At 31.2% G+C, this 13,489-nt stretch overlaps 1 protein-coding gene across 1 annotated transcript; it reads right to left on the bottom strand.

Moving 5' to 3' along the window:
- Positions 1-1,434: 1,434 nt before the first annotated feature.
- Positions 1,435-9,364, bottom strand: LOC115722225 (uncharacterized). The gene is made up of 11 exons (XM_030651377.2): positions 8,718-9,364; positions 8,161-8,642; positions 7,528-7,874; positions 6,877-7,168; positions 5,204-5,362; positions 4,299-4,664; positions 3,724-3,789; positions 3,535-3,583; positions 3,084-3,207; positions 2,832-2,904; positions 1,435-1,712 (listed from the first exon to the last, which is right to left on the bottom strand). The coding sequence occupies exons 1-10, from the start codon at positions 9,124-9,126 to the stop codon at positions 2,832-2,834; spliced, it is 2,367 nt and encodes a 788-aa protein (XP_030507237.2). The 5' UTR covers positions 9,127-9,364; the 3' UTR covers positions 1,435-1,712.
- Positions 9,365-13,489: the final 4,125 nt, after the last annotated feature.

Raw genomic sequence — 13,489 nt, 5'->3', positions numbered from 1 at the left:
ATACGCACGGGTTGATCCTATTTTTTCTGGTTCGGTAGGAATTTTTTTCCTAAATTTTGGTAGGGATATACATATATATATAGTATTTTTATTTTATTCGGTAACTGTAGATTAATTTGTTAATTTGGTATATTAGTAAAAATTGCTCAATATATAATGATACAACAACTTTAAATGATCAGGATATAAAAATGATCATTAAGAAGAATAATGTTTCATATTCAATTTAGAGAAATTTGCGGCATAAATACCTATTTTGCTGGTTTTGTTGCTAATAAGTACTCAATTTCTAAAAACTGCGGCATTAATACTCAAAACTTCATTCTTTAAACTTCTGTTGGTACCCACTAACTTCTGTTAGTTTAATAGACACGTGGACAGTCTAGATTATTCCATTTTTTTTACCTAATAATTAATTTAAAATAAATATGATTTGTTAAAAATAAAACTAAATCTGAAATCTAAAAACCACAACTTCATTGCATCACCGGAGAAACCCTTCCCCCAATCACACACTTGAAATCAAGTCCCAAAGCCATAAATTAAATCTCCTGCTGCCAAAGAAAAAAAAAAAAAAAAACCTATCGCCAACAATTATTTCCGTTTCTTTGCCAATAATGATGTTAAACTCATCCAAGATCCAAAGCAAGGTTCTGAGAGAGGGTGATGCAAGAAACATACGAACTGCAAAACCATCTCACTGACCTTATAATTTTTTCTTCCCCACTACAAGATTTTATATGTCAATTAGAAAAAGAGAAAACTTTCTCACTGACCTGCAATTTTAGATATAGGTATAAATATAATTAAATTTCTTACAAAATATGGTAATTTTAGTCATAAATAACAGGCTAATTGCTTAAAAGGTTTGGCAGGGATGAGTTTCTTGGGTGGTGCGATGAGGAAGAAGAATAGGTGGTTTTGAGGATTTAGGTTTTTTTTAACAAATAAGATTTATTTTAAATGAAAAAAAAAAAAAAAACACTAATTATCTGAATTGTCCACGTGTAATTTTTTTTTTTTTTTTGACGCGGTGATCCAGATCACACATGATTAACAAAACAGCAATCCACAATCGGCGGCGGCACCTCCTCGAACCAGGATAGCTCATTGTCTAACCGAAGAGCATGTTTTGCCAAACCATGTGCTGCAGAATTCATATTCCGAGCCACATGGGACAAAACTGCTCCCGGGAGTTTAGACAATAAAGCTATGACATCCTCAAAAAGCACACCCAGCTCATTGAAAAAAACCTTTCCTTTGTTTATAGCTGTGACTAGAGACAGAAAATCGAAAAAAACCTCTTTAATTTGGATTAAACTAACATAAGTTAGTGGGTACCAATGAAAGTTTGAGATAATCAAGTTTTGAGTATTAATACCGCAATTTTAAAAAATTGGATACTTATTAGCAACAAAACAAACAAAATAAGTATTTATGCCGCAAATTTCCAATAAATTTAAATTTAATTGTATATTTAAACATATTGCTCAATATTATCCCACATGAATCAAATGTAAAAATATTGAGTCATATATAAGAACATCCACTCATCACCAATTGATTTTGAGATAGAGCCTCATGATTCTCAACATGGTATCAGAGTCATATCCCTAACGGGTTTTCGATCCACACCTATCAAAGAGTTAGCCAGTCGCAAGCGAGCAAAATGGTACTCCCAGCCGCGAACAAGAATAAGCGAGCAAATGGAACTCCCAGCCGCAAAATAAACAAAAAAAAAAGTGAGTAAATGGCACTACTTATGATAAGGTGATTCAAGATTGGCTAACAAAAATAGCTATCATCTTGAGGGAAAATATTGGACAATATTGTCTCACATGGATCAAATGTAAAAATATTGAGTCATATATAAGAACATGGGCTACTCCACTCATCACCAATTAGTTGTGAGATGGAACCCCATGATTCTCAACAAAACATAATTAAGAAAACATATTAATGAATTTGATCCAATATCTATAAAATGTTAAAGAAAATGTTAAAATTCAAGATGAAATCTATCGAAAAAGGCAGTAGTAGCGACCACAAGTGAGCTACGATGATGACAACATATGAAATACAGTGATAATAACGAGCAAGATATGGTAATGATAACAGGTAAGATATGATACCCCTAATGTTTTCCTACACTATCCTATTTATTTATTTTTATAACAATAGTAAATTGTAAATAGACTGAGTTTTTCTTATGATGTTTTATTTTTTAATAAATAAAATTACTAATAATAATATAAAATTAGATAACTATAATTTTACTTTTATTATTATTAAAATTATTTTTTTAGTTATTTTTTGTTATTATGCTAAAAAAAAATTAAATTAGTTGCGCAAAGAGCGGCTATATTACCTAGTTTTATGTTATATAAACACAATTATAAGTAGTGTTGGGGCTCCAATAAAAAAAATTAAATATCTTCTTTTGAATTAAATAATTATACAATAAAATAGTAAAAAGAAAACTCTCACAAAAAAAAAAATTATAATTTTATCTCTAGTAAATATAAATATTATTATAACAATTAAGCTCCAAAAATAAAATTTTAAGTCGGTCAGTTTTTGCAACTTAAGTATTTTTGCTGCAAAATTCAGAATTATTATTGTTATGTAAAATTTTAAATTTGCATTCACTGATTCTTAATAAAGAAAAGGGTAGAGTATTCAGCTGACCACATTGCCATACAACAAATATTAAGAACCCTAATAATTATTTGCACCACCTCTTCATCAAAAAAAAATAAAAAAAAATAATATTGCACTGCACCCTCTTAAAAAAATCCACAAAATTAATGCGTTACGCTCAAACCTCTTACCTAGGCAGGAATCCTACTGAGAGCCTTCATTAGGAAAGCAAACGTGAAGGCATCTTCTTGGAGCTTCTCAAATCTGCAATCCAACAAAACAGTGCAGAAAGAAATTCATCAGAATAGAAGATATTCCTTAATTTTGGAAATGTAAAACAAAGAGAAGGTTTCTCTCGTGTTTGTTGATCCATGAAAAGTAAAGATATAAATAAATAAAAGAGAGAATCAAAAAAACAAAATAAACTGAGATTAGAAGTTTACCTCCCTGACTTGGAAAAATGCCCAGCACCAAGTTCACATTTAAACAACAGTATGTTATCATCAGTCTTCAGTTCCCTTAGTTTTGCCACGAACTTAGCAGGTTCTGAATACATAACCCGTGGATCTGTTGAAATAGACCAAACCTATGTCAGTTACATGGATGGAATCAACAACACACATCTGATATGCCAACCTAGAAATACCTCCTAATCATGAGTTAAACTATTTTCATATGCATAGTTAAGCGGACTTGTCTCTTTTTTTTAATTTAATAATTCTACTGTGTGAAAATATTTATAAGCGTACATGATATGGTAAGCAACGTCCTTTCATTTTAGAATACCAATTGTGCCATGAGAGTGATTAGATACAGTTTTATAGCTTATTGATAAAATAGAACTACATGAACGGATTAAGAAAGAAATGAAATTTCTTCAGGTCAAAACATTACCATTTAGACCAGCTGTAACAAGAATGTGTGGATAGTTTTGAGCCTTAACCTGTAAACAAAATGATTACAAGAAAATCAAGCTCCAACATTAAGGATATAAGTTTGATCAGCATACTCGTACAATGATGGCTGTCACAACCCAATGTTATTGGTCAATGTTAGTCCTGGGCAAACTTTAGTTGAACTTACATTATCTACAGGAGAGTATGACTTCATGTAAAAATAGAAGTCCTCCTTTCGAGGGTCACCCCATTCCTGCAGAAACATAAACAAATCAAAATGAAACAGCGTCAAATCGTCTAAACCCACAAACTGCTGTCCCTAAGAAAACAAGAGCCCACAAGATGTGGACTAATAAGATAAACCGTAAAACTATATTACACCTAAACAACCTGTAAGCTGTAAATTCAAATAAAATAAAAATAAATAAATAAATAAAATCCAGTAAAAGAGAAAGAAAGCAGCATCTTAAGATTTTTGTAATCTAAAATTTATGGACTAGTTCATGTAAACATTGCTTTAATAATTGGTGCTTAGCAAAGAAAATGTGATTATTAGGGTGGCGGGCCTTGTGAGAACCCCAGGAGATCGAGGGAACAACTTAAACTATACTTACCATGAAAAGGAAAAAAAAATCCGTGGCCCTCGATGCAAATTTTTCACATACAAGTATTTCATTCAATATAAAGTTCCTAATTATATGTTCTAAGAAAAGAGAATTAAATGCATAACTTAAAAATTGATCACAAGACAAAAAATAGTACCTCCCATTCGGCAGTTGTGAGGGGGATAGTTGGATCAAGCATTGTGGTCACAACATCTACAAAAGGTACTCCAGCAACAGCTGCCTTGAACAAATCAGGCCTCATGTTAAGAACAGCACCGATAAGTAACCCTCCTGCGCTTCTTCCTTCGATACACAATTGTTCTTTTGAGCAGTATTTTTCTGCTATTAAATGCTCAGCACAAGCAATGAAATCTGTGAAAGTATTTTTTTTCTTGAACAACTTTCCATTCTCATACCACTGCCTACCCATTTCACCACCTCCACGAATGTGAGCAATAACAAAAATAAATCCTCGGTCTAGCAAAGACAATCTTGCAGACTGGAAACTGGGATCTACACATACCTGTTTATAAGAAGGTTATGAATTTTGAGTAGTATAAATAGCAAAATGAAAAACATTGCCTTCCCATCAATTTTTGCGAGTGCATGACTAAGAAGATTACACTAATAAATATATATACCAACAAACATTAAATTGACAGCACTAGCTAACTGTAACTAATAAATTACAAGAAACATTTGAAGGTTAAAAAAAAGAGAGAGATGGATAAAATAATTAAAATCATACACAAGAAAGAAACCAGACAGCCAAGCTTCAATTTTGACTAACGTTCGTATAACTTAACAGCACTGAACAAAAACCTAACTACAGCCCATTTAGATAAAACTACAGTATCAAATTCAAAAGCATAATATTCTACGAGGAGATCACATGTTCTACAAATGTGTCGAGAAAGTTTCATAAGTTAATGTGAAATGTTTTCAAGAAACAAAATCCATTCAAACATAACAAGAATGATTATATGAAAAAAAAAACAAATATGATGAAACAGATTCTCTATAATGTGAATACACAATTCAATACGTAACTTATTATATTACCTCATAAGAACCATAGCCATAGAGTAGTAAAGAATCCGACCCATCAAGTTTCACCAAATCTTTCCGATAGACAATAGACATTGGAATCTGAGTGCCATCTGGAGCACTGGCCCATTTCCTCTCAGTCACATATCGCGACGCATCAAAACCACCCAAAACCTTTACAAAAAGTAGATAAATTTAACAAATGTAATTTCACCAAAATAACAGTGGTTAAAGGTTACAACCATGAAAATCAAACTGCAGAGAAAAATAATTATTATTTAAATATTTCAGTAAAAGGAAAAGAGATGAAATATTGATGTCAAAACATTTCCATAGAAGACGATGATTTATTTGTAACCAATTCTATGTAGTATATCCTATCAGACTACTCACAAATGTAAAAGTAACTGCAAAAAGAAAGAAAAAAAATCCAAGTACTATAAAAGCTCATATCCTATCAGACTAATCAGAAATGTGAATTTGACCTAATTGCAAAACATCCAAGTATTACAAGAGCTCATAATATCCTATCAGACCCTTTGAAAATTCGAATTTGACATCCTCAATGTGCTTTCCATCCATATAAAAAAATTTGACCAAAAAAATATAAAAACAAATTCCATACTCAAGTTTTATAATCACTTTTTCTAGATCAGCCTCAATCTAAAATTCATCTGGTGAGAGTCAGGACTTGAAGAATCAAAATGGCATAATGGCAAAGTAAGAATGCCATAAGAAAAAGTCCCATACTGGAATCTTGAAAAATGTGTACTTATGTACGGTCATCAATTATCCTTGGTTAAGAATTCAGCTATCTTGTATGAAATGGGTTGTGATCTAAGACAAGACTCCAGTTGTTCAAACACCTAAAGAGCTCGAATTAAATGCCTAACTCCCAGTAAGTCAAATGAATCTTACTATCCAAAAGAAAATGCCTATCCAAATATTTTGATGGTTCCAAACTATAATGTTAAACAGTATTCTGAAATTAAATTTTTCAAAATGTTCAAGAAAGTAACACATTTATAACTCTTGAAAAAATTCTGTTCTTGTTTTGAAGTATAACACCGTAGTTCATTCTAATGCCTGTTATTTTGGGATAAAATTCTTGCTCTCTTCTCCACAATAGATAATATGCAACTTTTTTCGAGAAATTTTCAGTGAGCTTCCTTATCTCATTTAGTGCTGAATTTAAAGGAGATGTGAGTGTGAGGGGGGGTAAAAAAGGCCAGTATGCTATGAGAATCTCACACCTTGGAAAATATAAAGAAAATAACGGTTTACTCTTACCAAGCAGGTGTGTGCCCTATCAATAGAAGTGTTGCTCAACAAGAAGGAAAGAAAACAAACAAAATTACACTCATTTCCATTGTAACAAGGGTTTAAAATTGTACAAAAGCCATAACTAGATTATAAAGAGTAAGAGGATATTTTTTCTTTATGTCATATATACTTTTTCCTATCTATATGTGTGCATATGTGAATGCTCATGTGTGTGTGTTTATAGTAACTAGAAACAGTGATCTTAACAGAGAAGAAATTATGTTCTTTCTTTCTGTTTTTTTTTTCGTTTTTTTAAATGTTCCACTATTCTTGCAAATATGCCAAAAACGATAAAAGTGTCATCATCTAAGTCATGTCTCAAAAAACACAAATGTAAATTTTGGAAACATGTTAATATGACTTACAGGTTCAATCTTTTTCAAAACAGAAATGCCTGTCTTCATGTCATAATCATAAACTGATGGAGGTGTCTTCATTGAGCTATAGGAGAATCTTAAAATGCTGGAAGAAAATTCTGATTCTGTAGGATATGCTGAGTATGTAGGATCCAAAAAATCAACAGCTCGGCCACCCTGAAGTCGATTAAGTGGCTCTCCAACATTAGGAAGACCATAAATAGTTATCTTTGGTAGACCATCCTGACGCTCACATATAACGAGGTGGTCACTATAAAGTTGTACATCCTGAATTTTTACACTGAAAAAGGAAAAAATTGAGAAAGTATCCATTTAAACAGTAAAAAGAACATACACACTAAAAATGTAAAGAGATAGTGATCACCAAACTCATTGCATACGTGAACATTTGAACATGAGCAGAAAATAAAGAATAAATAATCAATTAGGGTAATCAGTTCATAGCTGCATTTACAGAAAGCTATCAATATAACTCACTAAACCATAATTTACAAAAATCTAAATAAAAATTCCATTTATGTACTACAGAACAAAACAAATCGCTTATCCTAATTCCTAAACTGAAACATCTGTTTGGATTAACATAAGGTCATCCCTTAGGTCATTAAATGTATTTTGACATAGGAAAAGAAGCATTACCTTTCTCTATGGGGAATAAGAAGTGTTGTCTCAGATACGTTATCCAGTGGACAAGCAACTAATTCAGAATTGAATAATTCTTCACTTCGCCTAGTAATAAAAAAATGATTCCCTCGATGGCTGACAGAAGTATCAATGCCATCTACACGAGGTGTCAAAACCACCAACCCATCTTCAGGCTTTGAAACATCAAGGTAAAAGTTGAACCTTGTTGTTTTACTCTCAGATGCAACAAACAAAAATTTCTTGCTCTCAGAAGCTTGAAGATCAACCGAGAAAGTTTCATCCTTCTCATGATAAAGTAACTTGTCATTTGACTGTTCTGTGCCCAACTTATGCAACCACACCTACAAAAAAATAGAAAAGAAGAGGAAAAAGCATTCCCTAAACTGTAAGCTAAATAAATAAAACATATGAAATAATGTTCAAAATGAAAATCCTACCGCACTAATTTTCTGGTCAATTCAAATATTATCTTAATAATCATCATTTTACTGATTATACAGCGTTTATGATTGAAGATAAAATAAAAGACAGTGCTTGGACTATAAGCAGACAGATACTTCCGCAGAGCCGAATGTTTTACTTTTATTCAATTAAAGAACTATCACAGCAAGATTTCTTTAAACAAACCTTATCTGGACGAAGAATCGCATCCATGGTGATATACACCAGAGCCGAATCACCAGCCCATTCAATGTACGATGTCGTACCAGTCAGATTCTTTCCCACCAAAGCTCCAGTCTCAGCATCAATAACGTGCACTGTATATATCTCATCTCCTTTCGTATCTTCCGCATAAGCAACCAATTTGTGATTGGGACTAACCTTAAAAGCACCAATGGAGTAATATTCATGTTCTTGAGCCTTAACATTCTCATCTAAGATTACATGTTCAAGACTATCGTCCCCAGTAGGCATCACATCGTTGACCGAAGGAGGAACCTGAGCTTGAGAATGTGGCAGAGGCCGACGACAATGCTGAACGTACTCCTTCCCTTCTGAGGTCCTCTCGTAATAGTAGTATGGCCCCTTTCGCAGTGGCGCCGTCACATCGTCTTCCTTGATCCGTGCCCTAATTTCCGCAAACAGCTCCGATTCCAAATTTTTCGTACCTACTCAAACCAATCAATGAATCAACCACGCATTATGATAAAATTCGAGAATATATTAACGAGTTAAAATTTTACCAGACATTACGGATTCGGTGTAAGAATTTTCTTGCCGGAGGTGGGAGAGAACTTCAGGATTGGAACGAGAATCATCTCGAAGCCAGTAATAGTTGTCGATTCGAACATCGCCAAACAACTCCATTTTGTGCTCCACCTTCTTGGCCGCGGGAGGAGTTGGCATCGCCGGTGCCGCCATGGATGATCGGAATGAGGTTGCTCCGACTAGAAAAGGTCGAAATGAGGAGGAAGAGAATAGAAGCGGGAAGTGAAGTAAACTTACAAGTCTAATGCCGTGATTGAAACTTATTGTTGTTGAAAGCATCTTCTTCTTATTTTTAGTTTTAGCTAAAATAGAAGGAATTAACAATAAAATTTGTATATGGTATAAAATGTACAATGTACATTTTTTTGATGAGAAAGTATACATATTCCCTTAAATATTATTATTACAATGTGTAAAATTACATAACATTCAATACCACTTGTAAATTGTAATGATTATTTCTTCGTTCAATTTGACATGTATATTATGATCTTGAAGTAACAAATGACTTTATGTTTGAACAATTCATTTCTCTATTATAATATAAGCATGAACATTTTCCTTTTGGTTTGGAAATAAATGTAACAATGGTTGATGAATGATAACGATATGAATTCTATCCATTTTGTAATGATGAACGGTTTGTATTATTATGTAGCCATTTCCCAACCATACAAAATAAATACAAAGTTCAATAATGCATTGAGAGTAATTAATAATTTAATACCACTCACAAACAATGGGCCAAGCCGAATAAATATTGTATTAGATATTTTCAATGTAGTACACCATACGTTAACATCCTAATTATGTCACCATGCATACGTTAAACAATGGCAATGTTCTATATCTAAAAAAATTACACAAATCAAGTTTTTTTTTCTTTTTTAAGTACAAAATACAAATCAAGTTTATTCATTATTAGAAAATATGCTTCGAAATTCAATTCAAACAAAAAAATACTCTTTTCTGTTATAAATATTATATTATATGTTAGATATATTATTACAATAGAAAATAGTAAAAATAATATACAAGGACAATAAAAGAGATTGATTAAATATATGTTACACAATACACATATATACACTATATATATTGCATATATATAAAAGGTAGAAGAGAAGATTACAACACATGTAACATAATATATGTATATATATAACAAGAGAATAATATATATGTATACACCCACTCACAACCTTGAGTGTAGATTAGTGAGGATCATCATGATTTGAACAAAGTATTACACATTTGTCCAAAAGCTTATTTTTCCCTATCTCTAAGCACTAAGGGAACTCTTATGAAAATAGTTTTGGGAATTATCAAGCCTTTTAAGGTTTTCTAGCAAAGTGTTTTCTTGATAGAAAATTTGGTTCATCTCAATATGAGCACCTTAAACTTCTTTATATAGTGTTTAGGATATCACCATTTTATATTCAAACTCAAAACTATTAGAATATTTTTATTTATGGAAATTATTTTCTAATTAAGGAAATGATTTTCTATTTAAGGAAATAAATAAATAATTGATTTTCTGATAAATGAATATTTTATATTCATTAAATCTGGACAAAATCAATTATGTAATATTCTATATATGGTCAGATTTCTATATTCATTACCTGATTTGATTTCCTGAATTAATTGTCAAAATATTCTGACAATTAATGTGGCGCAGATACTGATGGAGTATCTCACCTATAAATATAGGGTCTCGGTCCCCGAGCTCCTCACTCATTCTGAATCCATTCAGCAAATTCCATCTAAAGAGAGTTGAGAGAGCGAGGAAGCCCGAACTCCAATACCGAAGCTATCGCAGGGATTGAAGCTCAAAGATCAATGGCTGGAGGTACATCGATCCTTTCATTGCATATATTATTGATATGATTACAGTTTATTTTCCGCATTTCATATCATTTGTATATGCTATATTACATACACTATATATATAGTCTAACAGTTGGTATCAGAGCGGATTTATCTCTGCCTTGATTTTATTTGAGTTTCATATATATATATACATACATATACTGTTCATATATATACATATTTGTTTCGGTTCTGTATATATATATATTTATATTTATACCATTTATATTATATATACATTTTCATCAGTATATACATATATATATCTTTCATATTGTTCATATATACATATATATTATATACTCATACAAATTCATACTCGTACGTGTATATATATATATTTTATCCGTGTATATATGCTTATATATATATTGTATATTATATATATGTTTTATCGCATAATAATAATCATAATATTCATTTTTATTTATGTGATATATACACAGTGGCGGACCTAGAATTTAAAGTGAGGGGGGGCGTAAATAAATTTAAAAAGAAAATATAAAGTGTAGTTAGTGGGGTTTGAACCTTTACCCTCTAACCTATTTATTAACCACCTTAACCATTACACCAAGGTTACTATTATGTCAATAAATATCATCTTTTAATACATATATATGTTGTAACTAATTAAAATACATATACATTTTTTTCTCGATTTTTTTTTTCAGGGGGGGCGACTGCCCCCCCTCGCTACAATGTGGGTCCGCCCCTGTATATACATGCATATATATATATACATGCATATATATATAATCACGATCGGTCCATTTTGAGTTTTTTCTATTTTTTATTTTTTGGTGTTTATTTCGAATTCTAAATATATTGCTATGTTCGTATAGTATTATAGATCGATCTAAGCATTGAAAATCTATTGAAAAACTTAAGGATGGAAATTTTTTTCGGTTAAAACTTTTTCGGATATTTCGTGATATTAAAGTATATATTTTTTCGTGTTTTTGTGCATAAAATCTATGTGGATCTCTTTATTATTTGATTTAGAACCATTTAGATTTGAAAACACGCATTTTGGTCGTCGGAAACACAATTTCCGATCGGGTTTGGGTCGGGTTCGACGGACCCGCGTGCAGAAAAACGGGTCAAAATCGACCCAGTTTGGTTGGAGAAGACGACGCAAACGACATGTCGTTTGCCAAAAAACGACGTGTCGTTTGCCAAAAAACGACGTGTCGTTTGTCAAAAAACGACGTGTCGTTTGTCAAAAAACGACGTGTCGTTTGAAGGCCTTCATTTCAGCTGTCGTTTGTAGTAAACGACATGTCGTTTTTCATACTGTGAAAAACGACATGTCGTTTTCGTTTTTTTGGCGACTCTTCATCGTACAAAACGACGTGTCGTTTTTCCCTTTGGGGGAAAACGACGTGTCGTTTATTCATTCTTTTCGGCGCCCGTCAGAGTGAAAACGACGTGTCGTTTTTGCGTTTTGCAAAAACGACATGTCGTTTACGAAAAGTGGTTTTTTCAAAAAAAAAAAAATAAAAAGGAAAAATTCCGAATTTTTGATAAATTTTTTATTTATTTGGAATATTAATTATTTTCCTATTTTGTGTGTTAATTTAGTCAATAAATTGTATTTAGTTAATTTTCCATTTTTGTTTAATACATATATATAGTATAAATTGAAAATGGAAATTTGTTTAAATTTGGTAATTTATTACATGATTTATTTAGGCATGTAAAAATTGTGCTAATTTGTGCATTTAATTATATATTACCAAATTTATGTAATTTATTGTCTAAATTAATTTTGAAAAATCTGCCATTAATTTCATATTAAGGAATTTGCATTTAATTAATGATCATACATTAATTGTATTATTTTGTATTTAATTGACAAATTTATGTTTAATGCAATTAATTTAGATTTGTATGATTTAAATGCTATACATAAATTCCTTTTATAGTGCTAGATATATTTAAAAATATTCAAACATGAAGATAGGTTGAATATTTTATTTAGCAATTAAGTTTCATAAAACTTCATAAAATTATTCATAAAATATTCATAAAACTTTATAAAATGAATAAAATATGAATAAAATGTAAGTAGTTTTGTGGTTTGACATAAGAAAACATGAACACAGGACAAATGCTCATATCTAGAACGGTTTTTAATGATCTTCGGACGACCACACTAGGAGCACTAATCTCAGTGATTGTCTATTATGTTAATAACGAAATTACTTTTAGGTAGAGCCCAATACCTAATGTCTAAAGTGAAAATATAATTTTTTATAATTAGGGAGTAGCCACAGCATCTTTAATTATATAAAATTATATATTAATTAAAATTCACATTAATGGACAAAACTTGTAATTAATTATTTGGATATAATAATTTTACCCCACAGGGATTTTATTATATTTTTATAATTAATTAGGATAATATATTAAGTTAAATTCTCTTAATTTACCCCACAGGGAGTTATGAGGATTTGATTTAATAGTGTTATCACAAATTTTAATTAAAGATAGATTTCATTCCTCCATTAATCTAAATTAAATATTTCATTAAATCTATCATAAAGTTCATATAATTTTATTAGATTTAAAATTTAGCCCACAGGCAATTTTAGATTTAATAAAATTTTCATCTTCATCATGTTTCTACATTGGTAAAACATGAATTCATTAAAGCCTCAATTCTTTTAACATCTAAATTTTTTGTAATCCTATTCTTGCAGCTATTTCATCCACCTCTAAATATGCTGAAATCACTAGTGAAATCCCTGAGCTTAGGAGTGACAACTTCAAAATCTGGAAGGAACGAGTTCTTCTCCACCTAGCTTGCACTGACATGGATTATGCAATAAGGAAAGATGAACCACTCGCTATCACCGATACTAGCACCGCC

The sequence above is a fragment of the Cannabis sativa genome, chromosome 9 (assembly GCF_029168945.1).
Source record: "Cannabis sativa cultivar Pink pepper isolate KNU-18-1 chromosome 9, ASM2916894v1, whole genome shotgun sequence".
Lineage (NCBI taxonomy): Eukaryota > Viridiplantae > Streptophyta > Magnoliopsida > Rosales > Cannabaceae > Cannabis > Cannabis sativa.
Note: the sequence above shows the minus strand (reverse complement) of the source record. Positions and strands in the feature narration are given on the sequence as shown.